General features: G+C 37.0%; 2 protein-coding genes across 8 annotated transcripts in view; one reads left to right on the top strand and one right to left on the bottom strand.

Moving 5' to 3' along the window:
* Positions 1 to 8,889, top strand: part of RAPGEF6 (Rap guanine nucleotide exchange factor 6) — a 316,707-nt gene extending 307,818 nt beyond the window's left edge. Inside the window, exon 30 of the transcript XR_013166664.1 lies at positions 8,861 to 8,889. The gene's annotated coding sequence lies outside the window, so the exon portion shown is untranslated. The remainder of the gene's footprint in view (positions 1 to 8,860) is intronic.
* A 909-nt stretch (positions 8,890 to 9,798) lies between these two features.
* The window catches only part of CDC42SE2 (CDC42 small effector 2), a 130,276-nt gene continuing 116,391 nt past the window's right edge, over positions 9,799 to 23,683 (bottom strand). For 4 of the 7 annotated variants that reach the window (XM_077138368.1, XM_077138371.1, XM_077138365.1 and 1 more), the window contains 3 exons: positions 22,622 to 22,723; positions 17,768 to 17,883; positions 9,799 to 12,530 (listed from right to left, as the gene is read on the bottom strand). In XM_077138368.1, coding sequence (XP_076994483.1) covers positions 17,782 to 17,883; positions 22,622 to 22,723 — 204 coding nt within the window. In that variant the 3' untranslated portion in view covers positions 9,799 to 12,530; positions 17,768 to 17,781. Of the gene's footprint in view, positions 12,606 to 17,767; positions 17,884 to 22,621; positions 22,724 to 23,683 lie in introns of all 7 variants that reach the window. The other 3 variants (XM_077138366.1, XM_077138367.1, XM_077138369.1) reach the window with 3 other exon arrangements.

Here is a 23,683-nt window from a genome sequence, read left to right as displayed (position 1 = left end):
ACTTTTAAATTATCTGCCCAACATTCTCTGGGATGTATCCGGGTATTATATTAAGCTATACAGAGTTACAAGCCCTCATTCTCATTCTGGGCTCTGTGTGCTTGGGTTGTTTAAATGATCTATCCTACAGGTTGAGTTAGATTGTGTGCTACATAAAATTTAGGTTTTGGACAAAATAAAGCTCTCTTCCTTTGGTCTCATATAGTAGGTGAAGTTCTAAAATACAGACACTGTAATCCTTACCCCTGTATTCCTGATTTACCTTAGTCTCAACCTGATCAACTTCATTCTTATCTCTAATTGAAGCCTGATCTCTTTTTTAGTTTCTTTAGCAGTTGTTGTATGGAGCAATGCTGACTTTCAGACCTGCAGAACTCCAACTCTGAGTCTTAGGTGTCCCACAGGTAGCCACAGTTCCAGGGAGATACTAGATTATACATATATAGCACAGCCTCTCAAAATCTAGAAATAACATTTACAGTTCTAGACTAAATGTGACCGCTACAGGAGCTTATAATCTAGGCCCCAATTTTCTAGAAGAGACCATACTATATTTGTTCTTTTGTTTCTGGATTCTTTTAGACCAGATAATGTCCCCCAGCTTAATTCACTTCACTGCATGCCTCATGACTTTGTTCCTTTCTGTAACCACACAATATTCCATCATATGTACACAGTTTACCATTCTACTTCTCAGTCGATGTATCCTTCAGCCACCTCCATCCATTGGGTATCACAGATAACGTCCAAAGTAAACAATCCAAGTCTCACATTAGCCTCATGTAGTTGTACAATCATCAACACTCTCAATTTTAGACAATTTTCATTGCCCCAAGAGAAAAATAACCAATAAACACACCCTCGACATATAAAACATCCAACCCTCCCCTTAGCTGTTGTCCTTCTCCCCCAACTATTTACTCCTGCTATTGCTGTGGTACTGTTAATGTCTTCCTGTTGAACACAGACCATAGCATGCAATACTAGTTTTCCTGCTATACTCCTCTATTATTGATTCTTTTGTACAAGATTCATACCATGGAAGTATTTCATGCAAGAACTTATTTATATTTGTAGTGTTAATTGGTGGGATACATGGCTCTATACAACCCCTTTCATTCATGTTTACCTTCGATATGGCAATATTACTTATAGACCGATCAATGAACTGCCTTCAGTTTATCCATTCCCTTACATTTAAGTTGAACCTCATTAGCTAACTGTTCACTTATCTCTAGGTTTTGTGAGTCTCTATTTTTTTTATTTTATTCTAAGATCATATGCACAACCTGTTTTGCTTCTTAACAATCAAATATATAATTCAGTGGTGTTAATTACCTTCACAGCCTTACGCTACCATCACCACCATTCATCACCCCAACCAGAAACTCTGTTCCGATTAACCATTAATGCCCACCCTGTACCCTCACCCCAGTCCTTGGTATTCTGTATTCTAGTTTCTGACTCTTATCAATGTGCTTATTCTAATTCTACATCACTAAGCCCATACAGTATTTGACCTTTTGGGTCTGGCTTATTTCACTGAAGATGATGTCTTCAAGGTTCATCAGTGTTGAAGCATGTATCAGAGCTCTTTCCTTTCTATGGCTGAATAATATTCCATTGTGGGTATACATCAGTCTTGTTTATCCATTCATCTGTTGATGGACACTTGGATTTCTTTCATCTGTTGGCAACTAGGAATAATGCTGCTATAAACCACTGTAAAAATATCTATTCCAGGCCCCGTTTAAAATTTTTTGGGTATGAACCCAAAAATGAAGTTCCTGATCATATGGTATTTCTGTACTTAACTTTCTGAGGAAATGCCAAATTTTTTCACAGTGGCTAAATCGATTTACATCCCCACCTACAATGAACATGTGTTCCGATTTCTCCACATCTTCTCCAAAGCTTGTTATTTTCCATTTTCTAACAGTAGTCATCCTAATGGGTGTAGGGTGGAATCACATTGTGATTTTGACTTGCATTTCCCTAATGGCTAATGATATTCAGCATCTTTTCATGTCCTTTTTGACCACTTATCTTTCATCTTTGGAGAAATATCTATTCAAATATTTGCTTATTTTTTAATTGGGTTGTTTGTCTTTTTGTAGATGAATTGTAGAATTTCATTATGTATTCTGGGTATTAAAGCATTACTGGTATGTGCTTTCCAAACATTTTTCTCCTGTTCTGTAGGTTTTTTAACTTTTTGATTAGGTTTTTAATTTTGATGAAGACTTATTTATCTATTTTGCTTTGGTTGCTGGTATTTTGGGTATAAAGTCTAAAAAACCATTGCCTAAAACACTGTCCTGAAGATCTTCCCTGTTTTCTTCTAAATACTGTATATTTTTGGTTCTTATATTTAGGTCTTTGTTCCATTTTAAGTTTTGTATATGGTGTGAAATGGGGCTTTACTTCCATTCCTTTGCATATGGATATCCACTTTGCCCAACATAATCTTTTGAAGAGACTATTACCCATTGAGTGGACTTGGTACCCTTGTCAAAAATTGATTTGTAATTAAACAGTATTGGCAGAGTCCCTTTAGGGATGGGAGAAAATATATAGAACTATTAAACTTTACCACCAGGGAACCCCCTGATACTGTTTGATATTGTCTCAAACATTACGGACTTCTTAATGTATAGGCTAAGCCCTTAATCTTGAGGCTTGCTCTTGTGAAGCTCCATAAGCCTAGCTATAGTCAGGCCTAAGAGTTACTTCCAGGGAGCCTCTTACTGTTCAAATGTGGCCTCTCTCTAAGCCCAATTCTGCAAGTAAAATCCTTACCCTCCTCCCTACGTGAGACATATCATCCAGGGTTGAAAGACTCCCTGGCAACATGGGAGATGACTCTCAGGGATGAGCCTGGCCTTCCTGACCAAAAGAGGGGGAAAGAATTATAACAAATAAGGTATCAGTGGCTAAGAGAGTTCAAATAGAGTTGAGGGACTACTCTGGTGGCTACTCTTAGGTAAGCTTCAGCTAGATATTGGCTATTTATCATGGCTTACCAAACCCCAACCAAAACCATTCCTCTTAACCCTAAAGAACACCTAGGATTTTATCTGAGATTCCACAAAGATTCCATTCAGTATGATTACTTTCCAGAAACCTATAACCTCCAGATGGGTTCCTAGGCCAGATAAGTCCTGAAACCCAGAGGGGCCAGACTCTCCAGACAACTAGTTCAATCCCCCATCCCATATTATCAAAAGCCCTTCCCAACATGAAAAAGTTAGAATGGGCATAGCCCAAATACCCCTAAAGATTGGAAGAAACATCAAAGGAGAAAGTGAGGTTGTAACAGAAGATAGAATTTAACAAATGAGTATGACTGCTGAATTTTTATATTGATATTTCTTTTAGTCTCCAGTGTCTTGGAGCAGCTAAAAGGAAAAATCTGAAATTGTGGAATTGTAACCCATACCAAACTGAAATCTGTTCTATAACAGATTGTTGTGGTGTGCTTTGTAATTTATCGCTTTTTTTATATGTTATTTTTCACAATTAAAAACAAACAAAAAACACAACTGCCCATACATGTGAGGGTTTATTTCTGAACTCTCAATTTTCTTCCTTTGGTCTACATGTCCATACAATGATTTTTTTTTTTCAGCAGTTTTGTGATCAGTCTTTATATCAGGAAGTGTGAGTTCTCCAATTTGTTCTTATTTTTCAACATAGTTTTAGCTATCCGGGGCCCCTTACCTTTCCATATCAATTTGATGATTGGCTTTTCCGTTTCTGCAAAGAAGGCAGCTGGAATTTGTTTGGGGGTGTGTTCACTCTGTAAGTCACATAGGGTGGAAGTGACATCCTAACAATATTTAGTCTTCCAATACAGGAACACAGAATGTTCTTCCATTTCTTTAGTTCTGCTTTGATTTCTTTTAGAATTATTTTATAGTTTTCAATGTATGTCCTTTACATGTTTGGCTAAATTTATTCCTAGATATTTGATCTTTTTAGTTGCTATTATAAATGGAATTTTTTCTTGATTTCCTCTTCACATTGTTCATTACTAAGTGTAGAGAAACACTACTCATTTTTGCATGTTGATCTTGTACCCTGCCACTATGCTGTATTCATTTATTAACTCTAGTAGCTTTGCTGTGAATTATTCAGGATTTTCTGTTTATATATACGATCATGTCATCTGCAAATAGGGAGAGTTTCACTTCGTCCTCTCCAGTTTGGATGCCTTTTATTTCTTTTTCATGCCAACTGATCTGGCTGGAACTTACAATACTGTATAATGATGGTAGCAATGGGCATCCTTGTCTTGTAGAGCTCTCAGTCTGTCACCATTGAGTATGATGTTAACTGTGGGTTTTTCATATATGCCCATTATGATATTGAGAACATTCTCTTCTATTTATAGTTTTCTATGTGTTTAATCACAATGGGGTACCCAATTTTGTTAAACACCTTTCCTTGCAAATGAGTGTTTTTTACCCTTCATTCTGTAAACATGGTGCAGTAGTTTGAAAGTATTATGATAGGACCTTGGACAGAGATGAGGCACATGTTATTGTACACTAGAAGGAAGGTGATACTTGTTTTAAAATGTCAGATAATCTGGCAAAATTGACTAGTGGCTTTGGCTGGAAGATAGATTTTAAAAGCTATGAACTTGGATATTCATGGCTTTGGGAAAGATTTCCAAATTAAATGTGGAAAGCATGACTTGGATTCTCCTTACGGCTTATAGCAACAGGAAAGAGATATGCTGAGAACTGAATTCTTGGTTACAAAGAAACTAGAAATTAATATTCTAGAAAATTCTGGGCTTCCAGGAAGGGAAACCCCAGAGAATGGTGCCCCACATGAGAATTTGGCCAAATGTGGAACCAGTCAGCCATTTCAGAAAAAGTCAGGACTGCAGATGGAGTTTTGTGGATTTGTGGAAAATCCTTCTGTCTGATGGGCATGATCCAAGGCTACTGCATAGAAAGCCAACAAGAGTGTTGTGGGATCTGTATAAGCAGAGCCACTGCCAGTCTGGACTGAGAGGGACAGAGAAAGGACACATGGGAGGAAAAATGACTTCAGAGCAGAATTATGGAAGCTAAAGTCTAAAGTCAAGAAACCTCGGGCCAGGAGAATAGACCCACCAAGCACATAGAGAGGGTGAGTCTGACAGGAAGGCAGAGGGTGGGCCTTCCACCTCATTGCAGTGGAAGCATTATAACTCCAGGCCTTGGAGAGGGTGAAGTACATTCCTTGGGGATTGGGGAGAGCCTGGCTGCCACCACATGGAGGGGTTGAGCACGTGCCCCGGTGATGGCAGAGAGCCTAGGAGAGGGTGGAGCCAAGAAAAAGGTGGTTTTCCCCAGTGTCCCCCAAGGATGCATGCAGAGAGAGGCAGGCTACTGTACAGGCCTTTGGAAAGGGTGGGACTGACACTTTCTAAAGTCTGGGAGTTCAATGACTCTCAGACTTTGAAATCTAATGGAGTTTGCCCTGCAGATTTTCAAAACTGCTTGGGTCCAGTGACCCCTGCATTCCTTTCAGTTTCTCCTATGAAAATGGGAATATGTATCCAATGACTGTCCCGCCTTTTTATGTTGGCAGCAGATGACTTGTTCTGAGTTTTACAGGTTGGAGCCAGAGGAGAATTTTGCCTGAGAATAGACGATGTCTGCAACAGACTTTGATGAGACTTTGTGCTGCTTTTAACCTTGTATTCTATTTGTATTGTAACTGAAATAGTTTAAGATTTTCTGATATTGTGGTGGGATTAATGTATTTTGTTTATGGGAAAAACATGTCTCTATTTTAGGGTCCAGAGAGTAGAATGTGGCAGTTTGAAAGGATTATGTGCCCTAGAAAAGCCATGTTTTTAATCTGGATCCATTTTTGGAAGTTACTGTTTATATTAATCCCTATCCAGCACTGCGGGTTGGAAGCTTGATTAGATTAACTCTGCAGAGATGTGACACACACAAGTGTGGGTATTAACCTTTGATAGAGAGAGGAGTTGTGACTAAACCCATTCCAGGTGGGTCTTGGTTATTTTACTGGAATCCTTTAAAAGAGGAAACATTTTGGAGAAAGAGAGTGAGCCACAAGAACGACCAGAGCCCACACAGCCAGAGACCTTTGGAGATGAAGAAGGAATACTAGTCCCCAGAGGAGCGCCATGAAACAAGAAGCCTGGAGAGAAAGCTAGCAGATGTGGCCATGTTCACCGTGTGCCTTTCCAGTTGAGAGAGAAACCCTGAACTTCATCGGCCTTTCTTGAGTGAAGGTAACCTCTCTTGTTGGTGCCTTAATATGGACATTTTTATAGACATGCTTTAATTAGGACATTTTTGTGGCCTTAGAACTGTTAACTTGCAACTTAATAAATTTCCCCTTTTAAAAGGTGTTCTGTTTCTGGTATATTGCATTCCTGCAGCTTGCAAACTAGAACACATGGCACTTTTTACATTCATTGATATCTTATGGTGAACCACCCTTGCATATTTAATCATGATCAATATGTACTTGATCATGGTGTATATTTTTTAATGAACTGTTGGATTTGGTTTGCTAATATTTTGTTAAGGATTTTTCATATGTATTCCGAGGAGATACTGTTTTGTAGTTTTCTTCTGTCTTTCTTGGACTTTGTTTATTAGGGTGATGTTGGCCTCATAGTAAGAGTTACAGAGTCATCCCTCCATTTCAGTGTTTTGGAAGGCTTTGAGACTGTGTTAATTCTTCTTGGAATGTGTTGAAATTCATCAGTGAAGCCTTCTTTCTGGTCCTGGGTTTTTCTTTCTTAAGAGGATTTTGGTGACGGATTCCATCTCTTTATTAGCTTGTGTCCATTTATTTTAGCTTATCTAATTTGTACATGTACAGTTCAGATATTCTTATAGTCCTTTTTATTTCTGTGGGGCAATAGCAATGTCCCCCCTTTCATTTGTGATTTTATTTATCAGTGTCCTGTTTTGTTTTGTTTTTCTAGTCTAGATAAAAGTTTGTCACTTAATATTGATCTTTTCAAAGAACCAAAGTTTGGTTTTGTTAATTCTCTACTTTTTTATTCTGTACTTTACTTGTTGATTCTCTATTTTTTTATTTTCTATTTCCCTCCACTCTAATCTGTTATTTCTTCCTTTTACTTGTTTTGGATTAAGTTTCCTGTTCTTTCACTAGATCCCCCAGCTGAGTTTAGGTCTTTGATTTACAATCTTTTTCTTTTTTTAATGTAAGCATTTAGAGCTATGGATTTCTGTCAGAACACTGCCTTTGCTGCATCTCATCAGTTTTGCTATGTTGTGTTTTCATTTTCATTCCCCTAAGATATTTTACTTTCCCTTATGCCTTCCTTCTTCTTTGACTCATTGGTTAAGAGTATGTTGTTTCGTTTCTACCTATTTTCAAATTTTACAGTTCTCCCTCTACTATTGCTGTCTAGCTTCCTTCCATTGTGGTTGGAGAATATATATTATATGATTTAAATATTTTTAAATTTATTGTGACTTGTTTTGTGACCTAGCAAATAGTCTGTTCTGGAGAATGATTTTTGTGGACTAGAGAACAGTATGTATTCTGCCAACAACAGTGAAGTTCTATATGTGTCTGTTACATCAGTTGGTTTAGACTGTTTTCAACTCTTCTATTTCCTTACTCTAGACCTTCTCCCTAGACATTCTATCCATTATTGAAAATGCTATTTTGAAACTTACTATTAATGTGGAGCTGCCAATTTCACCATTCAAATCTGTCAATATTTGCCTCATATATTTTGGGGCTTGCTATTAAGTGCATATATATATTTTAACTGTTATGCCTTCTTGTTGAATTGACTCCTTAATCTCGTGAACTTTTTTTTTCTTGTAAGTCTGATTGTTTTTTCATGACAGTATAACTATCCCAGCTCTCTTTTGGTTACTATTTGCATTGTATATTTTTTCCCATCCTTTCACTTTCAACATACTTGTGTCTTTGAATTTAAATCTCTTGTAAACAGCAGATAGGTGCGTCATGCTTTTTAAATTCATTCTGCCAATCTCTGCCTTTTGACTGGAGAGCTTAGTCCATTTACATTTAAACTACCAATAATGGAGGACTTTCTTCTGCCATTTTGCTATTTGGTCTTTGTAAGTCTTATAAATTTTTTTTGTCCCTCAATTCTTATCTTAATGTCTACTGTCATATTTATTTGATTTTTTTTTTTTTTTTGCATATTACAATTCTGAGTCTCTGATTTCTTTCTGGTTATCATGGGTCTAAAATTTGACATTCTAAATCTGTAATAATCATGTTTGGTTTGATACCAACTTAACTTCAGTAGCATACACATACAATGTTCCTATATCCCTCCATCCCCTGCCTTTTTGTTAGTTTCTACATTTGCATTTTAGAACGTGTAAGAAGTAAAAAGTGGGGTTACATACCATAAATAAAATACAGTGGTACAGGCTTTTATGATTATCCATTGTGGTTACCTTTACCAGAGGCCAAAAAAAAAAAGGTACGGGTTAACAGCTCTGCTCCCGGTTTCTACTTTGTTCCAAAAGAGTTAAGCTCATTAATTCTACAGATACAGTTTGATTAAAAGGACTTAAGAATTCAGTCTGTGCAATTTTTTGCTATCAGCTGTATTTTGATTAAGTGAGGGTGTTAGTTATTTTCTTTTATTCTTAATTGGGATAATGTCTAATTGGATGGTCAGAATTTTGTTTTAAAGAATTTCATCTTAAGTCCTATTTCCTTTTAGAGTCTTTTGTCATGGACGAAGATAAAGGTTATCAGAACTTCTGAAATGCTTTCCTGATATTTTTCTGATTTTTCTATTTTTAGGTTTAATATACCAAACCTAACTGTATCTAATCTCATTATTTGTCCAATAAAGCACCTCACTGACATATGCACATGGCCTAATGCAATGAAGAATCTTCACAGAAAGTATATGGTGAGTATGCAGACATACATATGTTCTCTATCCTAAATCACATTTTCAACTGTGGCGTTGATATTTTGAGCCAAATAAAGCTGTTGTGGGGGAGCTGTCGTGTAGGCTATGACTATGGGCTATATCCCAGCAGCAAACCTCACCCAGTGGGAAAACCAGACATCAGCCCCAGTGTGAACCACTGTCCTAAACTATTTTATGAGTGAGTTCTTTAAACCAGCATTGGCCAAACTTTCCATAAATAAACATGTTCTCCAACTGTCCAGTAAGGTAGTTAATAGCTACATGAAACTTATTAAACACTTGAAATATGGATGAAGAAGAGAATTTCTGATTTCACTGAATTTTAACTAATTTCATTGCTATGCATAATACCGTGAGGACAAGATGCTTCAGCGCTGAAATTCAAGTGGTTATTTGGTAATGTTAAAAATCAGCTACCATTTGATTTTGGTAGACAAAAGTTGGAGAAACAGAAACTATTAAAAAAAAAAAAAACTTTCCCAACTTATCTTCTCTTTTTACCTACCTTTCCTGAATAACTTTCATTCCCACCTTATAAAAAGATATTTTCTTATAAAAAGTTGTATTTTCAAACATTTACGGATCATTCCAACTAGCATTTGTTAAAATCTAAAGTAAACTATGAAGTTAAAAATTGTGATTATAAAAATTTAAATTCATTCTAAAGAGAAAACTGATAAATTAGTTTTGTATCATAAGAGTCAGAAAGTACAAGAACACTGAAGGGTGCTCTAAGTGAATGCTGGTAAATATGATCCTTGAGAGAAAAAGAAACCAACTCAATTGAAAGGAAAAAACACCAGGTTGCAAGAAAACATTTATTGAATCAAAATCAATACTTTCTTTTTAATATCTACAAGCCAACACTGAACTCACTTTATTCAAGAATGAACACAATTTACAAAAAAAGTATACTTATAAAAATATGTCAATTTATTTCTGGGCACTGAGCAGATGTCATTTTAAACAAAATCAAGGCAAACTTGCTCTCTATAATGACACTTCCATAATTTAACAACAAAAGTGAAAGCTAATATTACTCACAAAGGATTTTTAAAAGCCCATTGATAATGCTGCATTGGAAATGCTGAAGTCAAATCACTAGTTACACTTCCGCTTTATGCTCATTGGCACCGCTTCACACTTGCATAATGGAAAAGTACCTCTTGTAGAATGCAGATCACTGTTAACAGAATCCATGTGATTAGTTAAATCTTCAGTTTTTCTGTCTTAACAGTTACCATGTAAGTATTGACAGCCTAATGAATGTTGAGTAGGACAATCCTTTTTTTATAATTAGCTTTCATTTAAAAACAAGATACATTGCTATGGGGAAAAATGACCTCCCAAGATTTACAATCCAATTTATGAACGGGGGAAAGCTATCCCCCCACTCTTTCACATTCAATCCTCCCTAAAAATGCGTGTCCAAGTAAGATTCTCTCTCTCTCTTTTGTGGTCATTTTCTTTTTTCTTGCGCTGATTGGCACCTTCCCAGGAGCCCTTAGCAGGTGCTTTTTATACAGTGTGGCTGCTGTGCTTGCAAAGTTAGTGGCAAATGAAGAACAGTTATAGGCTGGAGAGACCAGCCTTTGGCTGAGCATGGAGATAACACTCCAGTGCTAAGGGAGTATTTGGTCCTTGGAGAAGCAGAAAAGGTAGCAGAATGGAAATAAAAAAATAAAACCATGAGTTGGGAAAGAGACCATAGCCCCTTCATCATTGTTCCAGGAGTTATAGGACAATTTCAAAAAATTGCACTAATTTTAAAAGTTAAAAAAAAAAAAACTAAACTAAAAAGCATCCACACCAACAATGCCAATCAAATGTGACTCCCTTACAGAGCTTACACTGTCACTGGCAGGAAATTGATTCTGGTTGGGCAGAATGACAAGAGTACTCGGGCGAATCCCAGAGTACAATGTCCACACAGTGAATTACTGATAGCAAATGAATCAAAGTTTAGAAGTTATTGAACAAACTACAAAATACCTCTTTTGATTACTAAGCATGTGACTCTTAACGATTCAAATGCTTTTCCTAGACTGATTCTCTGTGCACTTGGTTCTGACACCTCTGAAGGGGTCCTCTGGAGAATGCTGTACTAGGTAAGTTAGCTGCAAAAGAACTGGGGGAGAAATGCTTTCAGGTTTTGCCTACATAAAACCTAACATTTGTTCAGTTACCTTTTTCACAATATCCTAGGACTAAGGTGAGGGAAATGGGATAAAAGAAAGCAGAAGAGAAAATGACTGCTGTTTCTTTATTTATTACCTAATTCCTTAGAGCTCTCTAAATAAGTTCTTAACTAAGCCCACTTTGCTGCATGAAATGTTAATTCTTTCAAAAGTAGTTAGATTTGGCTGAATTAGGCATATGATTTAAGCATTTCAATGAGAACATGCACCACTAGCTCTCATTTAACACAACCCTTATAGGGAAGGAGGGACATTTACAGAAATATTTGAACTGGTATAATATTAAAATACGCTGTTCACAATTTGTGAAAGGATGAACATATTCTGGAACCTGAGCAAAGGCTTCTGATGACACCGTAACAAGTGACCATCCTGGTTGTTTTCCCTGGCAGTGTGAGTCAGCCAGGTCAGTGTGTTGTTCTGGGCAGCTTCCATGGCCCCCAAAATATGTAGGATGCAGGAAGGCCAGTGCCTCTGGGTGTCTTCCAGTAGAGAACAGGCCTGACAGCCAACAAACTGCCACTGCAAACAACTGGATGCCATAATAGCAAATGGTAATGAAAACAAGTAAAAATACAAAGAATGAGTACACAAAGATTAGCTAATAAAATGATGCTACTCAGAATCAGACTGAATGAGAACAGTATTAATTACTACAACACGCAAAAACATAACCACACCTGGCTACAATCACAGCTCCTTCCTCTCAAAATAAATATAAGGAACATTTACAACAGAATGAATGCCTTATGAATGCAAGCTTTTCTTTTATTGCAATTCTAATCAAACAGACCAAAATTCATACTTCTAAAATAAACTAGTTATCTTTTCCTGTGAAACCGATGTGATGTGGTACCACAGCTCAACTTTCTCTAATAGCAGCAGTATCATCAGCCCCTGGCAGCAAAGAAATTTTAATTTCTAGCCCCTGTGGGCTCCCATACAAAGTAACTTCATAAAGCATGCAGATATCTACTCTGCTGAAGTTTCAAATGAATAAAAATGATCATTGTGCTTGTGGGTCTCATACCTTCCAAAATATACATATACAGTGACAAGTTAACAGATAATAATAGACCCCTGCTTACCAAGAAAACCATAAGGCAAAGGGTGGGAGGTGGAAAGAAATGTTTAAAATTAAAAAATAGATATATTTCAAATGGTGCTAGCATTCACATAAAAGGTCATGCGAAGATCAGATCCATATTGACTCAAAAACTGAAAATTAAGCCACAATCCAAAGAACTCTGTCTGTAAGTCCAAATGCATGCATGCCAGCTGAAGAAAATACAGTATTCATCTGACAATAGCGTCTTCAGAGCGGAACGGTAATGTCTCACTGGAGTAATCACAAGAGGGTGACTAAGATGCCATCACACTTCTTTTTTCTCATTTTAAAAAAAAAGGAAAGAAAAGAAAAATAATCACAAGACAAAAAAGCTAAAGAATAAATTCACAATGACCTATAAAACCAAGAGAAAATCCAAATTATTTTTACATTTTCAGGGTTCATCCTTTGTAACGCTGTCTTTTATTTTTTAATTTGAAGAGTTTACAATGAAATATTTAAATATAGTGTTAAAATGTAAAATTATTTCACTACTCATATCAATACTCAAAATAATAATGTTTAAAGGTCACATAAGAGGCATCTTATCACCAGAATCTCCAAGTCTCCCACCCAAAGGCTTCAAGCATTTAAAGGTCTTCATGAGGTAAAAAGCAACAAATGACAAAAATGTGTGCGGCAGATTTTGAGAACAACAGGCCATGTGATGTCCTGCTCGGTGCAAAGCGACACCCTCTGTCCCCCTGTGAAGCCCGAGAGCGAGAGCCTGGCTGTGCGCACAGGCAGCACCCCAGCGTCCAGGGCCAGGGTGGCAACTGGGGTGGGACCAGGTTCCTGCGAGCTAGGGTGACAGCTGCCTGGGGGTGGGAACCCAGCAGGATGGGCAGACACATGAATGGCTGCAGCCTTCTGTGGCCACTCACTCTTAACCTGGAGGCTTAATCTGCGACTGGGTTTTTCTTCTGCCCTGACCAGCACTCCAGCCCTCGGCACTTTTTTCTTTTTTAAATGGGCAGGCACCAGGAATCAGACCCAGGTCTCAGGTATGGCAGGTGAGAATTCTGCAACTGAGCCACCGTGGCCCGCCCCCTCGGCTCTTTAAAAATCTTCAAAGAGAGAGCCAGTTTCCAGCTGCCAGTCCAGACACATGACCAGGAGAGGGGTCGCTAGAGCACAAGTGGACGGGTAACTCAGCACAGAGGTCAAGGCTCCTGGATCCGAGTCCCACTTCCAGAATGAGCTCCCTCTGCTCTGACCTCCACACCTTCCTGCTTTCTAAGTATCATTCAGTATGGGGTTCAAGGCACTGACCTGAGTTTGTTGAGTATACTGCTGGAAAATAAGTAACCCAACAATTAATTGGTATTTAATTAAATTAAGTGCTAATGCCTGTTTATTAACTGGTGTATTCAGTCTAGTTATTAACTGGTATGTTACTGCATTTGTATTTGTTCAAATGTCCCTAAGTGATTATGAAGTTCTTTAAAATGATAAAGTCTAATTCTAATAGTATTCCTGAAAAATAACCCTTTGGGCTACATATAATATTGTGAGGACAAGAAGCCACCACCTGGAATTTCCTGAAGGCAGAGAGGGCTGCCTTGGAAAAAGGCAAAAACCTTTTTCTAAATGTCTGGGTCACATCTTCAGGCAAAATAGATCTAATAACTGCAAACAAAAGAAGGGCACAGGACCTCTCATCAATTCTAAGGCCATCTTATGGGTCTTAAATCCCACTGCCCTCATGTAAAACCAAATTCAACAGACCTCAGCCTCGTGCCTTCTGCCACCCCCACCGCCTCTCAAACCTTGACCAAATAAGAATGAACCAGCTAAGGCAGCTTTGGGGAAAGAGTTGGGTACAGAAATGGGGAGCTATGGGCTTGGTGTAGAATGGTTCTACTGGGCCTGGAGATTAGAAATGGTAGGGAAGAGGAAATGGTGTGGAATAGGCCACGCTTGTTCTGAGAGAACTCCCGAATTTGAAGTTATTTTTATTGAGTAATACCTTTACAACAGTGCCTGCAATAAATATAGTCATTATTAAAATATAAACAGCCTTGGGAGAGGGGCAACTGAGTAAAATCTAAGTTTTTTTAAGTAAGTAAAGGAAAATGTCCTTGAGAGTTATGCTTGGGACAAATTAAACACTGTAGTATATTTTCCAGAGTTTGATGCTTTTGAGATTCTTCATAATTTTAGGATATTATGAAAACAACGAGATTCTTTTAACCTCTCCCAAAAAAGGGCAAATATAATGCAAAAATGCAATGACAAAGTCTAGTCCTATTCCCGTTTCTATGATAATTTTTTCAACCAAACAAATCTAAATTTTATTCTATCCAGGTATGTTCTCCCTAAATTTATACAAGTTCACTGGTAAAATGAGCTACATTGTATCTATTAGATCTTTAAGATGGCAAAAAATGTAAGTTTGTGTTAAATGAAATTACTATTTTGAAAAACTTTAAACATTTTAAAAAACAATTATTTTTAAAATTAAGACAGTATCAAAGATCTTTTTGGTAACAAAATATATGAGTATGTAAAGCATACAAGATAAGTTTTGCTGAAGAAAATGTGCCGCTTTGTCCTTGAGAACATGTAAGTCAAGGCCTGGGTGAACACGGGGAGAGGTAGGTTTGTGAAAGTGAATTCTGTTTGTCGTAGTCGACACTGACCAAAAACAACATTAGGCTTGTTTCTTATGTTTTTTTTTAGGAGTTTTGGTGTCAAATGGTATAGTCATACACAACTGGAGTTTAGGTTTCTCTCAGTTAAAATAACGAAGATATAGTCCGTTCAAAATAAGATTATAAAAAGTTTTTTTTAACCGTCTGAGTGTTCTGTCTAGAAGATAAAACTTCTATGTCATATCAGAATAAAATCCTTGTTGATGTTTACAGTTGCCCTTATCATCCTTTATTTTAGAAGACAAATCTCACTTTTAAAGGAACTAAGTTTTGTTTTGTTTTTTTTACAATTATACTAACTCTTATCTAACTTTTTGTCATTTTGGTTAAATAAGAAACCAAATATTGTTTCACACTAATCCATTTTCCTGTTGAACACGAGGTTCAAACTGAAAAGCTTTTGACATTTTGTCCTCCCAAAACAGAAACCTTTTTACTTTACACTGTTGCAAAGGATTTGTTCTTTCACCTTGTAAAAGGAGGCTCTAAAAATAGTATAATATATTACATGAGAAGTGTTTAGGAACTGTTATAAAAATTAAAAGGGATTTCCAACCATCTATTAATTAAATTTTTATGGGTGAAAATGTTACTCATATATTTAAAAAGTGTATAAAATTCCTAAAGACTTAACAACATTCTCACCATACCCTGATACTGAGCTGCTTGATGTTAGACACAGTACAGTGTGGCTAGTCATGGCTTTATTTTTAGAATAATGTTACATGTCATAGGAACAATGAAATTTCCTTGTCAGTTATACTTCTTTGCTCTCATGCTTCTCTGAGAGTACATATGGCCAACAAAAAAGGACTTTAAAAGAGAAGCAAGGCAAGTATATTAAGTCATGTTCTGCCTGTTCATTTAACATTAACCTGGTATATGGAAAAGTGAAAGACAAAACTTCTATGGCTTGTGGTTGATGGACCCAATATAAGTCAACTGTCAAATCTTTTTAATTCTGAGAACAACGTAACTTAGAAAATGCTTTTAGGAAAGTCAGGGCCTAGACTGTAAGCTCTTACAGCAGTCACATGTATGCCTGAGCTTTAATGGCTATTTCTAAATTCTGAGATGCTCTGCTCTGGCGTGTGGCCTGGTAGCTCCCTGGAACTCTGGGAACCTGTGTGGCACCTGAGCCTCAGCCTCGGGGTTCTCCAGCTCTGAGAGCACTAAAGGAGCAGCACTTCCCCACACAGCAACTGTCAGAGAAGCTGAAAAAGATCAGACTTCATTAGGGATGTGAACAAGGTGTATCTGGTTAAGACTAAATCAGAATGCAGGGTAAAAGGTGGCATTATCTGTATTTTAAGAAAATTTCTGTGTGAGACCAAAGGAGGAGAGATTTATTTTGTCCAAAATTTATTTTCTGTGGCACACTATCTGATCCATTCATTTAAACAACCTAATTCAGCTTTGACATGGACCCTGAATAGAGAATGAGATCTTAGTATTCTGTACAAGTGGATGTAATACCCTGATGCATTTCCGAGTGTTTGGGGCATAATATGAAAAAGTATTGCAGGGTCCCTTGAGGGACTGGGGAAAGAAACCTTGGAACTATTAAACTTCCCTACCTGGGGAGTTCCTATGATTCTCTGAAGCAACAGGAGCTCCTAATTTCTCTCAAATATATGAGCCTTGCCTAATAAAAGGAAAACTTAGTTTTGTAATAACATATGCCTAAGAGTCACCCCTTGAAAATCTCCATGTTGCTCAAATGTGGTCTCTCTCCAAGGCAAACTCTATAAATAAACTTACTACCTTCTGCCATATTCCAGGGGTGACCCCCCGACACCGTGGAATTAGCAATGAATTTGTGATTTAAGGGGAAAAAGAAATAAAATGAATTTTTAACAGCTAAAATATTTCAAATAGATTTGGGAGATCATTCTGGACGTTACTCTTATTCAGGTCTCAACCAGATATTGCCAATACTATTCCTAAAAACCCTAAGTAACATTTACATTTCCCCAATGTAACACAGTTATAAATTACTTCCTTCTGTTCCTTTTATTTAAACCTATAATTTTCAATTTACTTATTAAGTTTATTTTTCAGAGACAGAAAGCCTCTGGACTGTTCATTCCACTGCCAGTTAAGCCCTGAAACACAAAAGTACCAGTCTCTCCAAGAATGACAACTAGTTTCATTCCTCTACCCAAAAATGTCAACGCCCCTTTTCAGCAAGATGTGAGAAAGGTCATTGCCCAGATATCCCTCAAGACTGCAGAATGAACAAAATCAAAGGGGAAGAATTGTAACTGAGAAATTAAGAATGAACAAATGACTGATTACTAAATGGTGTTTTTTTTCCTGTATTGTAGAATAGCCAAAATTAATACCTGAAATTACTGAAACTCACCCAGCCTGAGCCCTGTACACGTACTACTGTAACGGTGACAACTCCATCTTCCCTGTGTGAGTGCATGAGAACCCTGAACTGATTCAGGGAGACAGATTTTTGGGCCAACAGGCCATCTCATCTCCTGCTTCACTCAACTCTTTCTCTCTTTGAAAAACAAACCAACAAAAATGTGTTAATTCCCTATGACCATCCCTTGAAAGATAACTGAGGAAAATAGTTTTGGCTTTTCCAAAAAGTTCATAATTTAAAAAATAAAGGATGACAAAAAAATTGAATGTGGAGATGAACTACTTGATGATACTGTGGGTCTCTGTATACTTTGGAAGGATTCTATGCTGTGTGAATATATCTCAATAAAATTGCATTTAAAAATAAATAAAAGGGATAATTGTAATTTTTTACAATTACAAAAGGGTAATCAAGACAGTCTCTGGAGTCAGCTGGCCGTGGCCACACATGAACCTGCAGGTCCCCACACCAGGTCTGAGTACTCACTGGAGAAGCCCAGGCTATCCCGCCTTGGTGTCCACCAGCTGCATCTGCACGTTGGCAGCCATCCCGCCACCGCCATAGCCTCCCTTGGACTGCATTTGGTTCTGGATAGAACTAACCTGAACAAAACAGAAAGGAAAGTGAAAAAATGGTCAGGAACTAGGTCAAATGCAAATAAGCAAGGCTCTTCCCAACACTTCGGTTGGTCTACTTTTTTCAGAAGGGCATTTCTTAAGAGTGCACTTTAACAAATTAAATTTTTTTTCTGGTCATGAGGCCACATGATAAGGCTAGTAATTGAAACCTTTTTTTTTTTTGCTACCACCCACCTACTCCACTTCCTCTCTATTTCAATACCAAAAGAAAAGTCAGTTTTGAAATTCACAAGACACCTGGTAACTTTTTCAACAACAGTCAAAAGCATACAGATGAACTCAACTGTTAATCCCTCACATACTCACATACTGATTAGAACAAAATCAGTGCAAGAAAATAAACATGAATGAAACTGGGTCAAAGATAAATCTTAAAAGTCCATGTGGTAAAATTTACATAATACAATCATAATGGTCTGACACTGTTTAAAAAAAAAGAGAGTGCCTAATAGTCAAAGCCATGGATTGTAGTTCAGATTTGTTTATTTATTAATTTGGACTTAATATTTTAGGCCTATTTAAAAAACATCCAAAACATGGCTTAGATGATCATCTATCCTGATAACAATTAAAGGGTTAAAATGAAAATCTATCCTGATAACATTAAAAGGTTTTTTTTCTGATAAGATTGTGAGACATACAAATGCTGAGGTATTTTCTTATTTTTATATCCCCAGCTTCTTTAACAGTGGCAAATGTATAATAGGCATTTAGCAAATTTTTACTGAAACAAGGCACATAAAGTCACTGGCACACTGTAAAGTGCTGTCAGCATACCATCATTATCCCCATCGCACTGACTGGGGGCAGTGTGGAAGTCAGAATTAGAGAATCAGGCTAGAGTGCAGGAGCAGTAAGAAGGTTTGGAAGTAGCGGCCTAACTACCAGTGAACAGTCAGAACTGGCAGTCTAATCTAGAAACATGCAGTCAGCTCAAAAGGCCTCACACTTCTGTAATTCCAGGGGTGGAAATGGACATCCATTCATTAATCTATTTAGCAACTTTTAATTGAGCACTCACTTACACTTGAACTGATGATCCTGAGTCAATATACTATATTTAAGTAAAGTAAGATGTCTTACCTAAGTTATCTTGGGAATAAGACAGGGTATGAATATATTTCAATAGAAGAGAATAGCAAAACATAAAATGCTTAGTTTATTTGGATCCAAAAGGGTTTACATGAGCATAGTTTTGGCTTTTAAATGGGTACATTTTTATTGATGTGTAAAACTTACTCAGAAGAACATTTTACTCCAGTGATATCACAATCACACAATAGGTGGCATCACCTATTATTTCACATTGATCAAATACTACTTTAGATGAGAGATAAAATCTGTGGGCCTTTTTTTTTTCTAATTAACTTGCTCATGCACGGTGTAAGGAGGTTATGGCCTGTCATTACATTTTTCTTTATCATGATTAGCTCATGTTATATGACACAAACTTGATTCACCCCTGGCTTCAATTTGTTTACCTAATGCATGTTAGTTTTTGTAGATATTTCAGGCCTACTTAAAAAACAACCAAAACAACACCTTTATATATATATATATATATATATATATATTTTTTTTTTTTTTTTTGCATGGGCAGGCACCGGGAATCGAACCCAGGTCTCTGGTACGGTAGGCGAGAACTCTGCCTGCTGAGCCACCGTGGTCCGCCCAATATTTTTACAATGTACATTCACAATGAATGTAGATTCTAAAAGAAGAACGTTTTTCCTCTAAAAGTCAATTACTCAATTTCAAAACTATGATTTGGATTCTAATAAATAGCTCATCAGTATTAAGATGAGTTATTTATAAATTTTATATATTTATAAATATATAAAAATGAGTTATTACAAGTTACTATATGTAAACTTAAGATTACAAGTATTTTAAATACTAATAAATACTCATCAGTATTAAGATCAAATATAATTCTGTGACTCTGAATATAAAGTATTTTAACACAATAGGGCTATAGTATTGAAAGGGTCAGAGAAATTTCCCCTTGTCAGAAGTTAGTATGACAGGTACTCAAGGAAAACAATATATTTAGGAGAAAAAATAAATTACAAGTTATCTGACTATAATATAGTTAGGCAAGACTATTTCATATGTATCAAGCCATGTTCACAATATTAGCTGCTCATTTTCTAAGGATAGTTCAAATTAAAATATTTTCTTTGGATGAACAGCATACCTATTAGTGGATTGGTCTTATTTGTACTTAATTATATTGCATAGAAGAACATAATTTCTATCTCCAAAACAGGCTTATACAAATTAGAACTATCAATAATACTTTCAGGAAACTTACTGATTGTCAATACCCTGCCTAACCTCAAGAACGCAGCCCTCTGTGAGGATGGCAGGCATCAAGTGTCCTTTTAGGGACAACAAACTAAGAAACAACTACAAAAAAGTCTGTAGGAGATACCTTTGGGTCTAAAAATGACTAAAACACTTTAAAAAATAATTCCATTTCAGTAAGCAGAGAAGGCTGTAGAGGCTGCAGGGCAGACTCTACAAAAGCTGAGGTCCCACTAACCCCGCATCTGAGCTGAAGAATTACTGCAAAGCACAGGCATAAAGTTCTACGTAAATTTATGGCCAGCAAAACAGTCAAGTACACAACAATGACAGAATTCACTGAGGAAAAATGCCAGATAGGAATATTAATGGAAATTCTGCAAAATGCATACATAAGACTTAAAGGTTCGCAAAGTAAATTCTATGATCTAAAATTTAATCCTTCAGAAAGAGAAAGTAAAGAGATAATTAAATGCAGTATAGAAGAATGGATGGAATATAAGGATGGAGGAGAAAAGGCTCAAAAGGACTTTGGAAAAAACTGCACTATAGACTAAGCCTTATATCAAGGTTAAGTTTCTTGAACTTGGTATCTGTGCTGAAGGTAATTACATTCGTGAATATCCTTGTTCACAGGCAATACGCATGGACGTATTCTGTGTTCAAAGAGCATAAGGTGTGCAACCTGTCGTCAAATGTCCAGAAGACAGACAGACAGACAGATGTAATGATCCAACAAACATAGCAAAATATAAATTATGGTGGACCTGGGTATCTGGGGCCTTGGGAGTATGTTGGAGTTCTCTGTATGGGGTTTGAATTATTTTTGCAACTATCTTGTAAGTTTGAAATTCCTTCAAATTAAAAATTTTTTAAAAATTAACTCTGCATATATAGATTTTTTTAAAATTTGAGGTAGAAAAGACATTTTAATGAGAAAGAAATTAAAACTCCCCACTTATATTTGAAATGGCTCATTCTATTTATATATATTACAGTAAGCATATTAACAAAACAGCTCTTTGTTGATCCAGGAAACAAAGCTATTGCATTATATTTTGACAGCAACATGACACCTCTTACTTTTCCACAAAAGCAGTCAAGTGAAACAAAGTACTTTTCCTACAGCTTTAAAACAAACAAGCTGCTTCCTTTCCAGGAAGCCACAAATGTCATTCCTTTGTTTACCTAGTAACTGAAGTGACAAACTTGTTTGTTCTATCTAGAACACCCATCTACCTATTTTAAAAGTCCCTGTTCTCTTATCAAGCCTTTCTGTTAATGCTGTCCAGAAAGCGAGTACACGCGTCCTAATTCTGTACTTACACAGCCTCACTGACTTTCTGGTTCCCGACACCTCAGGGATCACCCAGACACACCTGCTCACCTCAGGAATGGGGAAAGCCGGCCGGAGCCTGGGATTAGAACTCCCATGTGGTGTTCTATTATACTGCTTTCTTCATAGACGAAAATTAAGGAATACAAGAAAGAGTTCAGCTGAGTAAATCTAAAGTCTGTTACGAAATTCACTGAACCTTCTATCTAATAGATGGCAAACAGATCTTCCTTATTTCTGGCTCTTCAAACCAAAAGAGGACAAATTTCTGCTGCCTTGTCCTGAAGGGGGTATGTGCAAATTCTGTCTGCTTAGTACGCAAACTTACATTGTAGTACTAAGTAAATAACAAGTATTCTAATATCAGGTCAATGCTAATATTTTATAAGTAAATGTAATAAAAATGTTTGGAAAAGGAAACTAACTGGGAAAAAGCTTCAGAGCCACCAGAACCGATAGAGCCCGGGGAAGCCACTGAAGACTGCGGACAGAATCTGGCAGACATCACCATGTGCCCTTCCACCTGCGAGGGAGGCCCTGAATGTCATGGCCTTCTTGAACCAGGGTATCTTACCTTTCCTGGATGCCTTAATTGAACATTTTCATGGCCTTAGAAACTGTGTACTTGCAACTTAATAAACTCCCCTTTTTAAAAGCCAAAAACAAAACAAAACAAAAAAGGCAACTAACTGAATTCAAGAAAAAGACAAAGTATTAAAAGGCCGCTCTCCAAGCCCCTTTCATGGGAGCAAACAGAGTCCATGGGACATTAACCTCCACTCTGAATTCACATCCTTTCAATCTTAAAGAATGTATTCAGGGGAAAGGCAGCTGTGAAAAGCTTAAATACAAGAAACAGATACAAATACGTAACTTGGAAAATTACTATTTTAGATGAGAAGTTAATTTTTCATTGTTCGTGTCTTCCTTCTTCTATTCTCACATATCTGAGTTCTAAAAATTCATTTACCACAGTGTTATTAAAAATGTACACCTCAATCACAGTTTCCATACAACATGCCCCGAGGCCCTGTGTTCATGTTTCACCAACATACTCACTGAATTCATCCCACTGAACAGGTCTCCTGATCCTACGTGAGCCGTGTGTACAAAGTTTGTAGGCTCTCCAATCATAGTTCGGTCAATCCGCCGTCGCCTTTTCTACAATATGGGGAACAATGTGTTGAAAGAATGATCTTATTAGTAAGCAGACTTATTCTGATGGATTTATACTCTATGGATGAGTGACTGTTTTAATCACATAATAAAATTTCCCAGGACACCAACATGCCTAAATCTTGACCTGCCACAAATACTTCTTATAGTGGAATCTCCAAGAAAAATATTCATGCAAGAAAATGATTGGTAAAGCAAAATAACAGGGTCTTACTTATTTATAGCAGCTAATTAGCTATTTGATCTAGCCTTGCTCATCCACATATCTGTATGATAACCATTTAAGTTTTATTCTTTAAAAAAAAACTGGGACATGTAAAATAGCCTCGAGTCATCAATTTTTGTTAGCAAAGAATATACCGTAATTTGGGCAAGACACTGATTTTAAACACTTTCCAGCATCCATCATAATCAAATAGATAATATTTAGATGGTTATGACTTAGATTATACCCTTCCACATCAGAATAAATCTGGCAGCTGTCCTGTATGGGTAGATTTGGTCACTGTTTTCTGGTCTATTCTGGCTGGGAACAGAAACCCTTCCAAAATCAGCCAACTGGGCTGGGACTTTCTTAAGCCTCTTCCTAACTCCCGACAACCATTTCTTACAGGATGCTGGACGATTTCCCCAGTAACAGCAGTTACCAGCTGGAATCCTCACTACCGTGCCATCCAGCTCATTCAGGGTAATGCCTTCTCCTGTCACTGTGTTCACAGGCCATCTGAGATTTTCCCAAGTTTTCCATGACCCACAGCTGGGTTAACATCTTAACACCAGTTCTGGTTATCCCAGTATTACTTCCCTTTCAGCAACATACTGCCCCTGAAGTTGAAGCCTGCCTCAAAGCCAAGGCAAGTTATACACCTGTTGGATTAGTCTGAACATTATTTTATGTCCACATCTACTAAAATGTGGTACATTCCTGATAAAACCTAAAATTTT

The sequence above is a fragment of the Tamandua tetradactyla genome, chromosome 20 (genome assembly GCF_023851605.1).
Source record: "Tamandua tetradactyla isolate mTamTet1 chromosome 20, mTamTet1.pri, whole genome shotgun sequence".
In the NCBI taxonomy this organism is placed as follows: Eukaryota; Metazoa; Chordata; class Mammalia; order Pilosa; family Myrmecophagidae; genus Tamandua; species Tamandua tetradactyla.
This window is presented reverse-complemented; position numbering and strand designations above follow the sequence as displayed.